The sequence below is a fragment of the Chelmon rostratus genome, chromosome 12 (assembly GCF_017976325.1).
Source record: "Chelmon rostratus isolate fCheRos1 chromosome 12, fCheRos1.pri, whole genome shotgun sequence".
Taxonomy (NCBI): domain Eukaryota; kingdom Metazoa; phylum Chordata; class Actinopteri; order Chaetodontiformes; family Chaetodontidae; genus Chelmon; species Chelmon rostratus.
Window position 1 is genome coordinate 19,538,575 of NC_055669.1, and position 20,700 is coordinate 19,559,274.

The 20,700-nt window shown below is 42.8% G+C and overlaps 1 protein-coding gene across 3 annotated transcripts in view; it reads right to left on the reverse strand.

Annotated features, from left to right (window-relative positions):
- Positions 1 to 20,700, reverse strand: part of LOC121614780 (receptor-type tyrosine-protein phosphatase F) — a 162,440-nt gene that overhangs the window by 74,559 nt on the left and 67,181 nt on the right. For all 3 annotated transcript variants that reach the window (XM_041948846.1, XM_041948847.1, XM_041948845.1), the window contains exons 3-4: positions 17,873 to 18,018; positions 16,785 to 16,926 (exon numbers count right to left, since the gene is read on the reverse strand). In XM_041948846.1, coding sequence (XP_041804780.1) covers positions 16,785 to 16,926; positions 17,873 to 18,018 — 288 coding nt within the window. The remainder of the gene's footprint in view (positions 1 to 16,784; positions 16,927 to 17,872; positions 18,019 to 20,700) is intronic.

The window sequence follows — 20,700 nt, forward strand, 5'->3', positions numbered from 1 at the left end:
GGAACAAAACCCCAGACGCCCTGTTAAAACATGAAATAAAACGCAAACATAATAAATATCTGTTATGTTAAGACGGCAAGTTGTGCTGGACCTAAAATGCTTTTAGTGTTTAAGTTTTGCTTTTCCAACTATGTCCCAAAGTGCCCATTGTGCTATCAAGGGCCAGGCGACAGACTGAGGATGATTGAGTCTTTCACATGCCGGGTCCTTACATTTTTAACACCCTGCTGCAGGAGCCTGGGCTTGGACAATCACTGACACTTAACTCTTACAAACCATTCTTTGATGTACCCACACAATGCTAGATTGTACGAGATTTGTTTTTAAATGTCATGAAAGACTTTTTGACAAGCATTAAGGTGGATTACACTTAATTCACCCATAAAGAACTTCGTAACTTGCAAAAGGTTTAACGCTTAATAGTTTAATTTGGTTACACTGTTAACATAACGTTCAGCATGAAAAGGTGAAATATCTCTTTCTCTTGCAATAGTTGCAAAACCATGAAGCCCACATCTAACACAGCTTTCTGAAGCTGCCTGTGTCCTTGGTCTTTGGTAAAAAAAGAATAATTGAGAGTTCTCTCTACATACATACTTATCAAAGATCTTGTCGAGCTCATGGGTAAGATTTGAGCCCTGTCTGCCTGTTCCTACTACAGCAACTCCTGCGGCTGGCCTTGTCTGCCAACTTGTCATCCAGGGAAGACAAAGACATGCCTTTGTTCAGTCCTCTTTAATTTGAAGGGAAAAGAAAGGGGATGGGGAAATTTGGAGAGAATCCAATGAAATAGTTCAGGCGATGCAGGTTGATGTTTGTCAAGATAGAGGGCATTTTTAATAAAAAGCCCCTCTTGTGCTGGAGTGTAATTCATCAAAAAAAAAGCTCCACTTCTCTGTCTAGTCCAGGAAGGAAAATACGAGTAAGGCGAGAATCCTGCGATAATGTCCCGTAGGACATTATTACTAAGATGAACAGTGCTGCAACAACGACAACAACAACAAAACCTGAACAAAAAATATCAATTGAATGCGTGACACGTGTAACAATCAAAGTGGTAATTTATTCTGCATGTATGCAGACGAAACAATCAGAAACAATTATGTATGATGCATGCAAACTGTTGTATTGCTGATCTAATATACTGTGGTAGATGTCTCATGCTGAGCAGTCTAATATGTCTTAAAGCTGCGGTATTTAATGGGACTCCACTTTATTTATAAAAGGCTTCTATGATACAGTTGTTACAACAAAAAGGAACATCCTGGATTTGAAAATGAGTAAGGCCAGAGGCAAAGCCAGACAGGCGTCAGAAGCAGAACAAGGTATGCATGAACTAGTTCCTCCGCGAAGTGAAAAATAAGGACCATTGTTCTCTCAACAGCTGTTTCATACTGCAATAAGAGATCCTTTGCAGATGAACTTGTTTACAGTGGTTGCAGCAGTACGTTAGCAAAGAGAGGGCAGGAGGTAATGGCTTAATGTGGTTTTGAGGCTGTACTACTCAATTAGGATCGCAGTCGGGGACTTCACTATACACAAAGCATTAGGAAACACTGGAAACATCCAACTAAAATGGAAGGAGTCTGTGTCTGTCTGGCCCTCCATTTTCTCAACAACTGTTCATCCATTGACTGAACACTTGGCGGGTGTATTGCTGAGGACCCAAGGTAGTGCAGTGTGGACTGCAAGCTCATGAGTTTGGGTCGGGACATATTTATTAGCAGTGTGTTAGCACGACCAGGAATACACACTGTGCATCTAGAGTGGACCCCTATTAACTGTCACACCGCCGAACAGCATGCAGCGCACTCTCCGTCACTCATGCAGTGCATTCAAGAACAAAAGAGACCAGAGGTTTCACGCTGTAGCAAAGTCTAGTAAGTTTGCCATTTTGTTTTGCTAAACTCAAACATTTTAAGCATCAGCAATGTAACTTTCAGCATGAAGGCTTTCATAGAAACAGCTGGGTTCCAACTCGCTCCCTGTTAGCAGTGACAGCAGCCTCGTGATTTTATTAAGTTGCTTGAAATACCCGTCCCTCATTGCATCCTGGGCGTGACATTTTCAGCAAGGTTGGCATTTTTTTCTGCTAAATGCAAACATTTCAAGCATCAGCAATGTAAATGGTGGAAAGAACATTTTGGATGAAGCACATTTTGAGCGTGGAGATGTTTGATGAGCGGTTCTCAAGAAAGGTGCAAGCAGCAATACCGGAGGCCATGCAATCGGCCCATTCCAAACGGGCACTGCACTCGTAATTTGTAAAGAGGAGATGCGATAGTAATTAATGAAATTAAGAAAACATGACACAGTAATCATAAACCGTTGTGTCAAGGAGGTGGGCTTCTGCTGTAACAGCCACAGGCAGGTGAGGTAAGATTTAGATGAGAGAAGAGAGGGAAAAAAGTAAAAAGGAGAGAGGAAGGGAGGAGACGGGAAGGGGGCAGGGGAGGGGTGCATGCCAACCTCCTGCCAGCTCCAATTACCAGTGTGAGTGGAGCGTGGCAGCTAGGGCGATGGGTCTAATCAGAGCCCTGCTGAAAGAGACCCGTCCCTGTCCTCGTGTCCCACTGGGAGGCTGCTGGAGCTCAATCCCACACTAACGTCAGCCAACGTTTTTCCCTCAACCCAAACACACTAATCTCTATGGGGGAAAACACTCCAGACACCCCAGTTCCTCCATAACAGGGGAGCACTGACACAGTGGCAAAACATACAACAGTTCTGCATAAAAAATGCCTGCCTCATTTCCATTTCAGTACGCCCTAGTATCTCCTACCTTCTTATACTCAAGTGCAAAAAGCGGTGAATGACATGTGCTGCTATGAATGTTTTAAGTTTGAGTTACACCAGAAAAGGGTCCCTTTAGAGAGAACAGGCAGTCATGAAACATATGTTTAGGAATATTCATGAGAAAACATTGCTACTACGTACATGAACAGGAGTCGCGTGCATGCTTGCAAGCTGCCCACAGCAACTTGCTTCATCGTGTATCAATAGTTAATCTAATTCAGCATCAGTGTGTGCCATCAAAAATTAAGGTGACACAGTAAGCCTTTCTTAAGTTCTTCAGCTTATACATCAACGATGATCTCGTTTCAAGGAAGGAATAAAAGGCCGTATGATCTCCACGTGTGCCTGTTGCCAAGTGATGGATGACAACAATTAAAGGTGATGTCTCCTTTGATAGAGCCAACCAAAGGACCACAGTGACAGCAACACAGCCACTTGCCTCATGTAATATTACTGCTCTAACGTCCACCCTTTTAAACATAGATCGGTGCACTGTCTTTATACTGTAGGTAAAAAAAACCCAAAAAACATGCAGTTCATTTTGGTGTTTTATTTACCTATACGTACAAATGTGTAGCATTAAGCTCTTAACTGATACTTTGAAAGAACAATCTGTTTCTGAGTCTCAGTGTTTCCTACGTCTAACCGATAAACCCTTTTAATTATTCACCTTACTGCTTGCCCAACTTGTGAGGGAAACTAAATATAGTGCAATAAGTGTTGTTTACATCTCAGTTGGTCTTGAGTCAATCTGGCACTGAAAAGCAGACATGCCGTCTACAGAAACAAAGCACGTGGCCTGCGGCTGTTTCTAGCCAAGAACATCGTCGAGACAGACATTTGCATTTGCCTGAGACACGGAAGTGTGTGAGAGGTGTCAGCTGCAGCAGGAGGTGCCAACAGAAAGCCAAAGCTAACATGAGTTCAACTGCAAGAGCTCTATGAATAGCTGGATCGCTGATGGTGTGTAAAACATTCAGCAAGTTCACTTGGAAAATGTTTAACTGCAAAGGATTTACGAGGAGCGGCAAAGTGGTGCAGCGGTCGGTACTGTCGCCTCACAGCAAGACTGGTTCTGGGGTCAAACCTGTCAGCTGGCTGGGGGCCTTTCTGTGTAGAGTTTGCATGTTCTTCCTATGAACGTGTGGGTTCCCTCTGGGTTTTCTCCCAGAGAAGTGCAGGTGTTGGGTTAATTGTCAACTCTAAGTTGCCGGTGGGTGTGAATGTGAGTGTGTCTGTCTTTGTGTGATTGACTGGCAAACTGTCCAGGGTCAGCTGGGATCAGCTCCAGCCTCCTGCAACCCTGAAGGATAAGCTGGTAGAGCTAATGGATAGATGTATTTATGAGGAAGACAAAGGTGATGGTGGTATTACACTGTGTTGGACTGTGGTTTCTGGAGATGACAGCGTTTCCAGTTACAGTAAGAATATATCATTACAACTGTTGCTTATTAACATTTCTTGTGGTTTGACCTTGTAGGTGTTTGATGGGTATGGAAGCACTTGCAGATATTTTTCTGAAATAATGTAACATTGAAGAAGTGACTAATAGGCCCCACAGAAAGGCAGACAGATCCAACTGGTATTCATGTAACTGCCTTAGCGCTTTTGACATGCAAAACATCAGAGGGTAAGGAGTTTTCTCACATGTTCTGCCATGAGGGGCATGTGAGCAGGACCCTCCTGCTCTTTAGAGAAATACTAGTTGGCAAAGCTCCCACTGCAGAGGTCTCCTCAGCAGGGATGACACGGCACACCCGAACATCAAAGACCCGGCAAGGAGGCCATTGATGTAATACTGTTGTAATGACATGAAAATGGTGAAAATCTCCATGGAAATGGGGGCAAATGTACATTGTGCAACGGAATGTGCAGTGAAATACGTCTGCACATCTTGTCAAGCTGGTTGTGTCTGGCACGCTATCTCTTAGACCAGGTGTTGTGACAGTCGCTATGGAGATAGTAGTGCATAAAACAAACATATGAACTGCAGGCACAGACACACCTGCATGCAACGGACCACTGCAAAAAAAAAAAAAAAAAAAAAAGCTAATAACACAGTCATAAGAAAAAGACTGTTAATGTCATCGTTAATACAAGCAACGTTCATGCTAGCAGTTGTATCAGAGCGCTGTTATTCTGCTGTTTATCCAAGTGTACTTGGAGTAAAAAGACTGTAATGCATGCCATGACCTTTGAAATAATACACTTTTTTGTCTGGCTGAGCAGAACATTTGGCTTTACTTCCTCGCCTACAGGCAGATAATCAATAACAGTCATCCAATCCCCCCCCAACTCCTTCTTTTCCTTCCTTCCCTCCCTCCCGTTCTTTTTATCAGCTCCCTCTTTCCACTTTCCTATTCATCTCTACCCTTTTTCTCCTATCTGATATCATACTTCCACCGTCGTCAGTATGATCTACGGCCCTGCCAGATGCCCTGCGCCTGTTATTTATGCTGAGGCGCACCAGTTAGTACATAACCGTGGCCTCCGACCATTACTGCAACCCAAGGGTGGTCTTCTGAATTCACATGGTTATGCTGACTGAGTCACCTTGTGGGACAAGCACTGCTGCACAGAATCACATCCTCCATTAACTATGCTATATGGGTAGCACAGCTGTAGGCTTTCATTTTGAGATTACAACTCTACTTCTTGCCTTGTGGTCCTACCAACAGGAGTTTGATTGAAGACCCTTGAGATTATAGTATTACAGAGTACACGGTTTGTGGTTTACTACTCATTTTAATGTAACTGCCTCTGAGATGGAAAAACCTAAGGGCTCATGGTAAATTTCTGTGGTAATACGATGTGGCTAATAAGACAGGCTATTCCTCCAGGTGTGTCAGGAAAAAAAAGACCAAGGACAGGAACAAAAATCAGGAAGCGTGACGGTTAATGAAATCGGCCTACAAAAGGAAGCAGAGCGGCGGTTTGCAAATAAATGAATTAATTGATCCTCTCCACAACTCAAATTAATCATCGGCAGAGCTTTATTGTGACATGTTTAGTGTAATTACCACAGATAGGGATGGCTTTTATGAGTTCTGAGAAAGGCAGTGGATGTAGTGGAATGTGGCAGGTTCTGTTAATTAAATCCTCACTGACTGGGCTCCTGTGACCGCCTTTACTTATTCTCTCAGTCAGAGATAATGAATAATACACAGAGTCTGTGAGTCAATTCCGACAGGCTCAACTTTGTAGTGGGTTGCAGAAGTAATGGGTGTTCAGATATCACATTTTGGCATAACCTATTAACTGCTCACCTCAAAGGTGCAAATGCAATAAATTCATCAATGCTGGTCAACTGTAGCAAAGAGGAAAGAGAGCCATCACTGTAATGGGAAGCACAAAACATTTGCTAATGGCTGGTACTATTCTGTGGTTATAGAGTGTTTTTAGGAGTGCTGAGATCTCCACATCATCACACTTACGGTAGATGGTACAGTCCTGTGGTGAGGTTCTAACCTCACTGCAATTTCATCGCAAAAGGACACAAACCTGCTTTCCCCAGTAACAGTAACAGTCAATAATTGGGGGAGGTATCATACATTACAAATAATAAAAGAACAAGTAAGTGCTCCGAACTACTTGATGTGAACATGCCCTGATACTGTGAGTGTTAAGCTAAAAAGACCTGAACGCATGCCTGCTCAGTCAACCCTCCCTTGCAAAACAGGTAAAAATATTGATGCAGAAGTAATGCATGCAAAAGCAACAGTGCCTTTGACAGCTGTAAATAGACTGATCAACTACAACCTTGAAAAACACAGCTTAGCAGCTTAGAGAAAATGGGACTATGCCTCTTAAACATGAGAAAAATGTCAAGCTTAAGGCCAAGCTATAAGGCTGATAGTGAGTCAAGCCATTCTCTCCTGCCTTCTATGGCCCAGTGGGTAAGCCAAGAGGGCTTGGTGTGTAAATGTGTGAGGAAAGGGGGTCAGGGTGAAAGGACTCCCATTAGCCAGCTCATTGAGTGTAGGTATTAGAACTCCCCTGACATGAAGCAGGCCCATCCATCCATAGCCAGTCAGGGCCATGGGAGCCGTTGACTCACTGGCCTGCAGAGCTTTAAGTCGGACCTCGCTCTTTAGCTGCAGGGGTACAGGCCCAGGGCAACACATTGCACTGTGTATTGTTTTTACTTTATTATTCTTATCAAGAAATAAAAACATCTGCACAATATGATTCAGTAAACGCAATATAACAAGCAAAACATAGCTATGAAATCACATGTTGAGATTGTGTTAGTCATGCATTACCTTGGTAATTTTTTAGGTGATGTGTTGAACTAAATAAACGAGGGCGGGCAAAACATTAGAAACAAAAATGACACAAACAAAAATGAATGTGCTTCAGCACAACAACTGTGGCCTAAAAAAGGCCATATGGGTGAATCAATCTTTAGAGCTTTCATATTACATTGTTAATTGTCTTCAATTGTACAGGGATTTCTATTTTTCTGGTGTGTGGTCTGTGTTGGAGTGCTATGATTCAGAGACAGGTGCAGGCAGCTTTCGCTGTTATAAACATCAAAGCGTTTCATTTATCTATACTAAACCAACAAATACAATATGCAATTAAGAATAAGGACTAATAATATGAAACGGAACTCTACGAAATCAAAAGTAGTTTTACTCTTAGGTCTAATGTCAGTGTCAATAAAGCTAGCTCAACATCCTAAGTAGTGCCTCTGCAGCAATGTCAGGTTTAAAATGCTTTGGTTGTCTGAAAAAAAGTCAAGATTGATTTCTGTGCCTTTTCTAAAAATACTATCAGCTTTTATCAGTTGTTTAGGGAATTCCATTTCAGCCCACTTCTGATTTACAATTTACGACATATTGTTAGGGTTTCCCTGTGCCATGGAGAGAAAATTACATGTAAGAGGCCTCTTTATTAGCAACTGTTGATTCCAAAAATGCAGAATAGCGCTAAGATTGGGGGACAGGTTGAACGTTGGCTGAGCATGAAAGATTTTTAACTCAAGTAAGAAAAACAGCATGAAGCAATGAACAAATTGACTTGCTGCAAAATTACACTGTAGCTGTCTGCAGGGCTCAGACTGGTGAGGAGTAAGGAAGCGTTTGACTGGCGCTTGACCCTTCAAATATCAATTTGATTCAGGTGCACATTTGTGAGTGACAGTGACCATCACTTTGTGTGTTCATATTCAGTGAGACAGCTTATATTTCTGGAAAAAATAATATTGGATCTTTGCATTTCAATGCCTGACTCTCTCTCTCACTGCTGGCCTCTTGTCTGGTTTAGAAACACGGCACTCCAATGAAAACATCTGGACTCAGATAATCAGGAGTAAGTGCATGCCAATGTTAGCACTAACAAAAAATGGATCAATCCTTGGCAAAAAGGCAAAAAAGATTACCTGTTACCTCACTTGCACTCTAACAGAGGAAGCACTCTGTCACTCTGAATGCACGCATGGTGAAACACTATTGACAGTCACATGCCACACAGTCATGCTCTCACAAACAAGCCTTCAGTAAAATTTGTAATTGAATAATGAAAGCCTGTTGCGTCCGTTTGTGCCAGATATTTAATAGCAGATGTCAATTCATGGATATCCCTGTCTGTTCCTGACAATGCGCAGATATTAACGGATGTGCATGTCTTGTCACATCTCCAATATCTTCGGAAGCCCTGAGACAACATCCAGACGGAGAGTTCAATATGTCCTGATGTACAACACTGGCCATAAATTCTAGAACAGTGACAGGCTTCAGCTCTGCTCTCAATAAATGTATGACAGAAGCCAGAAGCAACAATATTTTAGTGTACAAGCGATGTAGCATGGAGTGTGGACACATTAACACCTACATGGATGCATGCAATACTATGCAATCCAGTATAAGAGCTCTGCAATAAGGACCAATGGGAAGCTAACGTAAAGAAGAGGTGATGATACAACTTTGTGTATTGCGGTGTTTTGTCGTGTGTTGTATTGGATGACATATTATGAGATGTTCCTGCTTTTCTCCCACTGTGATCTTCAAACAGACGCGGTATTCACTGCAGGACTGTTACTGCACAGGCGGTGACAGTACACAAGAGACAGCAAAGGTAACATTAACCAGGCATAATTAGTTTATGTTGAGCAAGTGGAAAAGACTGCTCCAAAAGACTGGAGTTGAAATCAGCATGATCAGCTGATACTAAAGGGAATTTCATCTACATTCATTTTGCCATTTTCTTTTTTCTTCTTCTTCTGCTTAGAGTTTAAGCAAATGTGTTCTTCGGGAGAAAGTGGAAAGCTCTGACGCGTTAAAACACTCCTTGAAAACCACTGGCCCACTTAAAATAGGATAAATATGTCCCAGCATTAGGCTTTTCTTAACACCTTTCAGGATGTTGAATTTCTCCCAAAGTGGTTGAAGTTATGGGATAAATTAGAGAAATGTAAATCCGCTCTTGAGTCATTAGGACAGGCTGCAGATGTGTTTTGAGGTATTTTAATACCAAATTACATGCTTTCAACAATTTAGAAAGTGGTAGGAAGCAGCCAAAGCTTTAATGATCACGGTAAAGAACCGGCCTAATTCACCACCTGTGCTAAGAAGAACAAAAAAAACAAACAAACAAAGACTTGACTTTTGAAGTGATTCTCATACAATTAAAGGTGTGAGTGTCTTTGTTCTGCTATATTTTATCAAGCACCCATTGACCTCTCTGTCTCGCTGTCTCTCTCTCTCTCCCTCTCTCTCCCTCCCCTGAGGCCACAGACATTATCAGCACTGACGGCACAGAGATATCAGACATCGCGGTCTTCACAGATAGAGCTTGCCAAAAGCACGGAGCAATTGATGGACAAGTGCAGATGATAAAATACTGCCTCAAAGTGAGAATGACTCAATCCAGATGTCTACATATAACATGGAAACTTTAGTCAGGTGCTCAACAAATCTCTCGAGACAGCTCAATTAACCAGGGTAATTTTTTCGGAAATCTGCCTCCCAGTTGATTTTAATTTTTTAAGATAATTTATTGATCACATACAGAAAGACTGGAGCAGAAGGTCAGATATACAACAAGCTGGCATTGATTCTTTGAGATTTAGTGTCCTGCCAAGGACAAAGTGGTGGCTGCTGGTTGAAGCCACTTATACCACCCCTGAAACCTCAACAAACTGTTCATCTGCACTGCTATGAATTGAAGTGGCTGATGAGGGAAGAATATCCAGTGTTTTATTCATTCTTGTATCATCTATTAGACCAATTTTCCAATGTGGAAAGCAAGTCGATGATTGTACTCTTTTTAATCCCCTGCCTGATTTGGTTTGATAAATGGGCACGACGATATACGTAGTTGCTCCAGCGCTGAACAAACCTAAAAACGTGAACTGTCTCCCTTACCAATGCCCAAGTCCTTGGAAGTAAGGATGTGAGGATGCAGATTGGGTGGCCAGGAGGGTGATTCCACCCTGCCATATTGTGTGAGTCCTTGGGAGAAGCATGCATAGACAGATGCAGTTTGTATCTGTCAGGCTGGATATGATCTACGACGCTGGGCCTCCAGCCAGCAGATGGTGGGAGAAATTAAATCTGTGACACAGACCGTCACAATGGAGCTCGGAAATACAGTAGGGAGGTGGAGGGGGGGTAGGTACACCTGTAGATCGGTGTTGTGTGTGTGTGTGTGTGTGTCTGTGTGAGGGAGGATGCATGTCCCTGAATGCTTTGTGTGCATGCGAGTTTGTGCTTCTGTATTCCTACAGCATGTTATGACAAATAACAGCCCTGCCTAAAACGAAAGCCAAACGCATCCTTCTTCTTCTTAAAGTAAACCCAAACTTTCACAGCTTGCATCATTTTCATAAACAACCTACAGCATGCAATGTTAAACATGACCTGACCGCTCACTTTCTTCAACAACATGAGGGAACCGCTATTAAAACGGCAGCGTGAACATTACAGAAACCCAACCGCATTCAAAAAGAGAATCACAGAGGGTGAGGAAGTAATGTGGGGGAATAGCAGTTACACAACAGACCTTATTTTGGTCATTGTGGATGATTTGAATAGTGCGAAGGAAAGGAGAGGATTAAGTTGTCGGAGGAGCAGGGCTCGGTATTAAATCATTCCGATAGAGCCTCTGTATGTATTTATCTTGCCTGGGAAGAGGCGCAATGCGATTTCTATGCTGTTTATCCAGTCAGGTTTGTTGTCCGCACTTGCCTGGCTCCTGAGATATTTATTACTGGCATTGTGTCGCAGTCATTTTTTGCCTCTGCACCAGGGACTATAATGCATGCCCAGCAAATAAAGGCCTTTTCTAACCGGTGAGGCCGTAATTTGTTTGCTGCCACCAAACACAGGGCCAATAAATACAGCCAACACAGTAAAAGCTGGGACACTGTATTGAATTCCATTTTGAAATTTTTTTCCGACTGTGTGCAAAAACTGATGAGTTTTTAACACTGCTGTATAATTATGGCCTCTTTTCTTATCAAGAAATTTGAGAGGCACAAAATGGACTCATAGGGCAGAACTCTATTAACATTACAAGGAGCCGCATCACTCCAAAGTTTGATGTTTGACATGTTTTCACCGAGCAAGGGGCTATTTTTACTCCACTGCAGAAGCTTTGAATCTTTGCATATTTCTCACTTGACCTTTCCAAAAATTCAATTTTTTTCTCAATGTTACATGTTCTGAAATGAGTTGCCAGGGAACTTCAAACAAGGTGTGCAGCTGGTCTGAAAGAGAACCTTTCTAATTCATGCTCTGACAGCGCAGGATTCCGGTAATGATGGGGCTTTTGATCTGGTACCATTAGATAACATTCCTCCTTTTTAGAGACAGGTCCGCTGTCTCCCAAAGGACAAGAGAATGTTCTCCATCACAGCGGAAAAATCACAGAATATGCCTGAGTTTGTTCTTAAGGGATCGTCTTGAGTAACAGGGAGCTCTGCAGATATCAGTTTGACATTCCTATGTGTGTTTTAGCTTGTCACTTTGGAGGAAACTTGCTGAAACTATTGGCAATTATAGCGGCTAAGGGGGTTAAATTTTCACTTTCCTGGGATTTGTTAGGATGTTTGATTAAGACACATGACAACAACCGCTTTGGCTGAAGATTTCTACTTCTCACCTTTTCTGCAAATGCAGAAGTAATGCAGAACAAACAGTATTGCGAGCCTTTTCATTCCCACACCATGAAAAGAAATAAAAGCAACATTGTACAGTGTTTTTTTTCTATGTAGTATGTGACCTCCAATTAGATGTTTGTTTTAAATCTCCCTACAAAGTATCTTGCTGATTTATTTTTACTAAGAAATTCTACATGATTATTTCTTAGTTACAAGTCTCGGCTGCTGTAGGCCTTTCCCAGGACTTGCCAATATTGCAGTTCCCTGGTTGCTGATAGAGGCCAATTAAAACCATGTACCTTCAAGGATTTTGCTCAAGGCAGTTTCATCAGAATTCGGGACCGGTCTTGGAGAAAATCTGTCAGCTTCCAATTGTGAAAACAGTCACTCTATCCCCTGCACAACAGAGCCTCATCCGTTTTATCGTCACCATTAGTGTCACGGCACAGTTTTGACACCACCTTTGTCATTTCTTGATCTGAGTCATTGCATTTTACATTTTACATGCTCATCAAATGTTAACAGCAGGGAAAATATGAAATATTGCCTTGACACGGAGAAGTGGCAGCGCACTGCATTTAAGACTGATGCTGTGAGCTGAGATGTCTTTTCTGGCCAGCAGTAGTTTATTTCATACATCACCAAGACAAGCACCATTTACCTGAACATTTACTGAGGCAGTTCAATTCAAGAGGGGCGCTCAAGGTCAAAACGTCGGCATCGTTACCCAAGTAATGAGTCATTGTTCCCGCTGGTCATCTCTCTATACTAGCCTACAACGTCATACCCCCGCCACACTGTCCACTATATTTAACAGACAGAGATACAGGGATAGAGCAGATGGAGCAGATAGAAAAAAAAAGTTATAGAGACAAGAGGGCAGAAAAAGAAATGAAAGAGAGGGGAAGAGAAAGGGAAATGAAAGACTGACAGCAACAATATTTCTCAATCACACCACCCCCTCTGGTCTCAGCATCGTCTGCATCATTATTTATCCATACAGGTCAGACCTGCAGACAGGAGACTGACTCTCTCTCTCTCTCTCTCTCTTTCTCTCTCTCTCTCTCTCTCACACACACACACACACACACACAGTCTAGCCTTCCAAGTAGAAAAAAATCACAGTGTGAAGTAGGTGATAATAGCTGAGGGTCCTCAGATATTGACTTATGACATCATGAGAACATTAAAGAAGCACAATTCTGTTCTTATAATACTACCACTATGTGTGCGCGTGTCTCTCTTTCACATACACACACATAATGAGCAATGGCTGAGCTGACTTTGGGCCCGTTTGTGAGTCTCAGCGGTGTGACCTCTCGGGGCGGGGGCGTGAGAACCGCCACGAACAAAGAGCGGGGCTGTTACAGCGTGACAGAATTACAGAGTGACTCAAGACTCATGACTGCAAAAGCGCTAAAGCCCGACTCGGCTCTGGTGTGAAAACATGCCTTTGCAACTTGCCACAGGTGAGCGGCAGGCTAAACTGTACGGGACCACTGGCCGACACCAGACTCAGCATCCACTGGGGACAGAACTCCAAGACCGGGTCCAGTATGACATGCATATTAATATTTTTTATACAACTTTGGGTAACATTTGACCACCTTGGACCGAGCAACATTCATGAACTGCCAGTGAAGTCAACTGTGTGAAAATAATTGGATTAGTAACCATTTCGACATTTTTCTATGTGTTCAATCCCTTTTAGCAAATTCCTTGAAGTCCCCTGGTGTTACATAAAAAGTTGCCGATACTGACAGAAAATTACCTTGGAAATGAATTGAGTGTATCAAAAAAAAACTCCTGACCTCCATATGTGCCCTTACACACTACAACCTTCCTTTGAGCACAAACTGCACTGATATGACTGACATAATCCATATTTTGCAGGATTGGCATAAGAAAATAAAGAGCCAGTATATGAAATAATCGTAATTAATGCTCGACCTTCCTTTGCTCCGCTAAAAGCTATAATCCAGATCGACTTAGTGGCATAATGACTTCACCATTCTCACTGCCTCTCTGGATGGGGGTGCTCAATGTGATATGACAACTTCATGCGGATGCATAGCCACATGGGCAGAGTGGGGCTTTTCTTTTGCAACGCAAAAACAGGAAGTTCTCGTTGACGTAATTTTTTTAACCTTTATTTATTGAAGGTTCACTGAGACGAGACATGTTTTCAAGCATTGCTCAACTTGATTTTTCTTCGCACATTCACGTCCGGAGAGCTACCCGGGGCAGCTACAGTCCTCTAATACTGACGAGTATAACGGTTTTGTGCCTTGCTCAAGGGCACCACAGTGAATTAAGCTTACAGGAGCTCAGCGAGTTTCTCAGTCCCTTTCTTCAGATTTTATCATGTGATTAGAAAAAGCAACATTGTGGTGTGACACCAACTTCTCAAACCTTCAGGCTACCACCAGCCCATTAATACGGAGGATCATTAGTCTCCGTTTGTTTGGTGCTGCCCAGTGTTTTCTTTGTAGTGCTGCTGATATGAACTTGATGTATTGCTGGGCTACAAACAATAGTCTAAAAATAGAATCGAGCTGACGACGTTGCTCCGTGAGCGTGTGTGTGTGTTTGTGTCAGTGAATATGCATGAATGTGTGTATGTATGAACAGGCCCTAAGTTGTCTGGCTCATCCTCGGGGTTCTGGGCGAGCAGAAGGAGTTTATTTAAAAAAAATATGATGTGCTCTACCAGCCTCTGTGGCTGCATTAACACTTGTGAGTTTTCCTCTAATAAAAAAGAAAAACGATAACAAACTAATTGAAAGGTTATTACATTCCTCTGTCTTCAATTTGATGTGTGCTAACAAATTAAATCAGTGAGGCATCTGGATTGCATCAAATGTAATGTAAAACATTTACATGTACAGTTAAATCTGTATGAAGATGTTTTTGAATAGTAACAGGCACACAGGCTCAAAAACAATATCACAGCAACATGCCTTTATAGTATATCAGCTTGTAATGCTATCATTGCCAGTTGTCGCAGGGATTGTTTACATAACAACTCGGCAGCATCCCATTAAAGTCCTAGTTTCTCTCTCTTCGCCTTGCTAAACGTTCAACAAAGACCTCAACTTCACCAGCCACTCGTTTACTTTGGCTGTCTGCCATTCCACTCTGGACAGGTAGTGTAGAAATGGCTTGCTTGAGCTTGTAGGCTGAAATCAGCTGTCCACAGCTTTTTTTTTTTAAATCAACCTACATTACTTTGGTTTGTAAGACCAAAACAAAGAGCTTACCTCTGCGTAGAGGTGCAGACTCGGGTCTTGATGTTTGGTGGAATCGTCAACACTACCAACCCTTTCGCATTACTGTCACTCCATTTTAATATTATCATTAAGTGTGTCACTTAATCCCGCCTTAAAAATTCATATATTATGAGAACTAAATAGTAAGGATAGCATGTATTTAACTTTCATTTCACTGTGCCTTCAAAGACTTTATAATAACTGTTCATTCTTATGTGGGTCAAGCCAAAATAGAGACAGTGATGGCAACGCTGCCATGCTTAAAGGTCTGGATCCCGTCTCATGCTGAAAATGTATGCAGCGAATGCTTACTAGTAACGGCCCATCGATAAAAGCATTCATCATATTGCATGTGTCTGTATGGCACTCTGGGGCTAGCAGCCACAACAACGAGTACAGGATCAGAGAGAAGATGAATTCATGCAAAGCACGTCTGCTGCTGAGAACAGTTGCTCACTGTTGAGTAAGACTGCTGTCCGTCTTCCTATCGCATTAACTGAGGGAATCCAAACTCGGAGTCCTATTTTGCCCCCACACTAAAGCTGTTATTAATCCTCATCTCATTCATGTGCGCTTCATGTCATATTAGTGCTGTTTTCGGGTGCAGGCAGCATTCCTCACGATACAGTGCAAAGGAGGGGTAGAAAGAAAACCTTTCTTTGCGCAGGAGAAAAGTCCCTTCGGGAAGATTACACAAGCACAGCCGATGATATCATCAAATCAGCGTGCATGGAGAAAAAAGGAAGGGTGGGTGTAAGAAAGATGGGATTCGAACGGGGGGGAGGAAAAGCTGTATTTGAATGAGAGGGGATCTGCTTTAATGCCAGCGTAATGGCTATGGACGGCCTTAATTCTACCGCTGGCTAGCTCTGGAGCTTTTTTCTTGAGAGTTTCTAATGAAATCAACTCCTGTGATGACTAGCACCCACATGACAAAATTACAATCAACTAGGAAAGAAATTCACGCTCACAGTTCAGTGATATGGAAGGCTGAGCAGGGAGAGGCACACAACCCCTGTCTGCATAAATCACATACATTAATTCTATGGGCGAGAAGGGGAAAGGAGGTCTGTAAAGGTCAAACTAGCCTGCAGGCATAAAGGGTAGCATTAAATGTGGAGAAATTGTTTATACGTCCATGTGGCGTGAAGTTCTCTGGACAAGCAGGGAATCACTGACTTGTAAATGTTTTAGCACTATCAGGCTTTTGATGAGGAAAATCATAACTTTTTTAATTGATTATGGGATTTATTTGTTGTGTTAGAAAAGAGTGGGAGACAAAGAATATGGAGGATTATCGTCAATAAATAGAGATTGTTTATTACAATATAACTGGATTCCAGGTCGCAGATTTGCTGAATTGTTGAACTGTATGTTATCCTTGCATTTTTAGATTTACTCCTCCATGACACTGCCAATACCAGGAATCCTCAGCGTTTGCAAATGTTTATGTATGAATTATTAAGTCAAACACCCATATTTGCCTTTGGATGTATTGGAATAAAAGGTACACAAACCCGCAGCGGCAGGAAAAGGAGGAGGGGTTAAAGAAAAGAGTGAGACTGGAAGCAAGACGGGGGAAAGAAACCAAGCGAAAAAAAGAAGACTTATCTTACCTTCAAGCACTGTGAGCTTGGCACTGGTGTTGATCTCGCCAGCACTGTTGGTGGCCGTGCACTCGTAAATGGCTTCGTCTCTGTGTGTGCGCAGTGGCTGGATCCGCAGTACGGAGCCCGAGCCATCATCAAACTCAATCACCTAGAAGAGCCAGAGCCAAGCAAAAGGCCAGGAATGTTATTTTAGGGCCTCTTTTTTTTCTCTTTTCCAGGCACTTTGTTGTGACATATAAAAAAAAAATTGTTTCGACTTGCAGATTGCAGATTTCTCGGTTTTTGTGTTTCTGATCAGAGAGAATAAAAAATGTGTCAGTTTTGCAGCTTTATCAGTTTCTCAAAATCCTATTTTCATGGCCTGCTGCAAAATTAGACTTTTCAGAAGTAGAATACAAGTATGTTCTCACTGAAAATGACTAATGAAAAACCTCTTTCTCTTAAATACAAGTAAATCAACCATGATGTTCAGAGTGAATGATATTATGAAATCATATCCGAGAAAACAGCGATGCAGAATCACAACCAGCGTCGTATCAAGTTATACCAACCAGGAGTATAACCCCACCGCACCCCCAGCCACCTCAGCTGCATTATGTTACAGAAGAAAGACTGTCCAGAGGCAGTGTGAGTTCCCACCTAAGGTACTTTCTTCTGTTCAAAAGAGGAAGGGGAACTACATCAAGTAACACATCAAGGGGATGTATGGCCAGAGATGGTGAAGCTAAGGAACAGAAGGGGAAGGACGAGGGTGTGAAAAGACTGAAAGAGATGAAGAGGACTATATAAATCAAGATGGAAGGAGATTAAAGGGGAGGGAAGCCTGTCTGGTCTCGCTCAGAAAAGAGAAGAGTTGGTGTGATGCTCAATAACAGGGCAATTGATTGTGTGCGCTGTGCGAGTGCGTGCTTAGTGTGAACGCTGTGTGTGTGTGTGGATGTGTCCCTGTTAATGAGAGGGTTACTGAGGCAGTCTGAAGCCCACGCCTGTAATGTTTTGTCACGTGTGTTGTGCTTGTGCCTGCTTGTATTTATGTGTGTACCTGTGGGTGTGCGAGTGTTTCAGAGATCTGAGAGTCACGCATGAGTGCTCACCTCGAAGCGCTGGGAGCTGACTTTCTTGCCTTTCTTCATCCAGGTGATTCTGGGTTTGGGCTCCCCGGTGGCCTGGCACACAAACGACGCGACTCCTCCCGAGATGCCCGTCTGGTCCTCTGGGGATTTTACGAAGCTTGGCAAGCCTGAGAGAGCCGGAGCAAAGGGGGCAGAGGGAGATGGGAGGCGATAAAAAGAGGGAGGGAAAGAAGTCAGGGGCAGAGGAAAGAGGGAGAGAGGCAAGAGAGAGCAGAGGGGAGGGGGAGAGGTGAAGGCGATGTTAGTGCCCGTCACATCGGCATGTAAGACTTGGTTATCCATGGGTATCACTTTCTCCAAACAAAGGCGACAATGAGAAAACCCACACTGGCATTGTTGCTGTGCACACCTGTAGCTCAGTCACGGGAGAAACATCCAGTCTTTGTGTGCCTGCCTGTCACTGTATCATGTTGAATTTCTCACCTCTGCTTTGATGACACAGCATTTGAAACACGGCAAAGTTTGCTGCTCACTGACGATAAAGTTCTATGAGCTGAACACAAGGATTGCATTAAGCTCAATAGATAAAATGGGATAAACAGCTAAAGTTCTTCCACAAATGATGCAAAAATCACAGAGAAAGAAGGGCGAAATGCCGGTAAATTAGACACTTTGGGAGTTAAATGGGTTATTTAGTATTCAAACAGCCTTTTTTTTTGCCTGTGAGGCATTAAAACTGGTTGGTACTTCCTAAAATTCAAACAAGGCAACTACTATGTTGTGATCCTGTAACCTCTCTGTGACTTCATAGATAATGCCTGTTTACAACAACACAGCGGACTACCATGGAGAACATCTATAAACGTGGTTCCCCAGTTTGCCTTCAGGGTGTTTTTACCAAGCACCACACCCAACATCATCATGCACGGGACAATGAAGTGTGTGTTTCAGTGACAGCCCGTCTAAGTTGACAAGATGGCACAATGAGCACACCTTAGCTCCATGCTATACCCGCCATGCTTTGTGCTTACAGCCTCAGACTTGCATAATACCAGTCTGGCTTCAACAATGTAGCACAACGTCCTTATTACCAGCTCCATCAGCTCGTGTTTCATCTCCAGAGTCATTAAAGAGGGAGGTGGGGAACACCTAAACCGCAGTGGCGACGGGGAGACATGCAGAAAGGGGTAAATCATTATGCTGTGTACACAGAGGAGACGACGGCCGTCCCTCGCTTAGCACACGCTGGGGAAAGTCCAGCAATGGCTGCCACCATTCTTCCCTTTTTATGTGTTCTAATATAACATTGGTGGGAGATGGTGGGGTGGGATGGGGGGTCAATATCTAGTCAGCATAGCATTGTTCCTCTTTCTGATATAGACAGGGCCTTTAGTGAGCATATTCACCAGGTCTGCCTGTTATAGCATGAACTTCTGCCCTCACTTGGCTGGAGAGAGAGGTGGTGCTGCCTGTCCTTGCTCGAGGACATCTCTGTAAAGGCGCTTTGTTCAAGCAATACAGCAGCATACAATAAAAGAGACACCGCAAGCATGCAGACGGTGACAGGTGCACGCATACACAACCTTTGATGTGAGATAGTTAGACACACACACAAATGCAGCAGGTTGGAGGGACAGAGGCACTAGCAGAAATATGAGATGTTTAATAGCTCCTGAAGAAAAACTTACAGTCCAGGCAGGATAATCCATGATGGACTGAAATTTGTGTCAAAAAAGAAATCTTCTACAAGTTATTTTAATGTTTGCACCAAATGAACTCCAAAGACTGGCCGTACAGATAGCAGCAGCGCAGTCAAACACAACGCAACACCTTAAAATTGCTCAATACACACAATACAGGAACGCACTAAGAGATACTCTTCCCGATTTTAAGAAGTACAATGCAGAAATCCAGCTGATGATATTTATTCTTCTAATGATCCATTTTATGACCTGTTTTTCTTGGGAGTAAGTCCTTGTCAAATAACTCTCAAATTAGCAAAAGAGATTAAAGCTAAAATGGCCCTTAGTTTAAAAAACAATCATGAGAGGCTGACAATGACAAACAAATCCGCAGCATTTTACATAACACTGAAAGACTGAAGTGTACCGTGGCGCACTGTAGTGTGTGAGTAGGCACTCATGTGTACTTGATGATACAGAGTAATCCAACACATCCATCCATCCATCTATGACCTGTGATCCTTTCATAGTACCTAAACCCACCTGACATTTGAATGATATTTTCGTCCTGGTTCTCCCACGGACAAGATTCAGGCTGCCAGTAGCACAGTAATAAATCCTTTTCTATAACACCAGGATGGGACTGTGACACACATGCAGGCAGCAGCAGGGGAGCTGTGCTAATGATTCAAACCTGATAAGCTCTTAAGAGTGTATGCCTGAGCATGCATCTGTGCGTGCATGGGCGGTGAGTTGGAATCCTCAAGACTGATTATCACCATTCTGTCTTCCAAGAGTTCCTGCCAACATCTGTCCATAGCAGTTCTGCTGAAGTTGATGCGAGGGATTTTGACTTTGTTGCTAAAATGGAGGATCCGGCGGCATTAAAGAGTTCTCGGCACATGCTTCAAATTAAAGGATGTAAGCTCATGCATCGCCACAAACATTTAAGAGAGGAACCACAGGATCTTAGACATCATAAGGATTTTTAGGGATAAGTGGAAGAAAAGGGTAAACTGGCTCTCACTGAGCTTTTCCTGTATTAATCCTCTTAAACAAGCTTCCCCCTGAATTTTGATAGTTAACCTATGACTCAAAGGCAAAACTATGGCAAATTCTGAGCTGTCCACCATTAATCCAGATCTCACCAGGATTAAATCACAAATT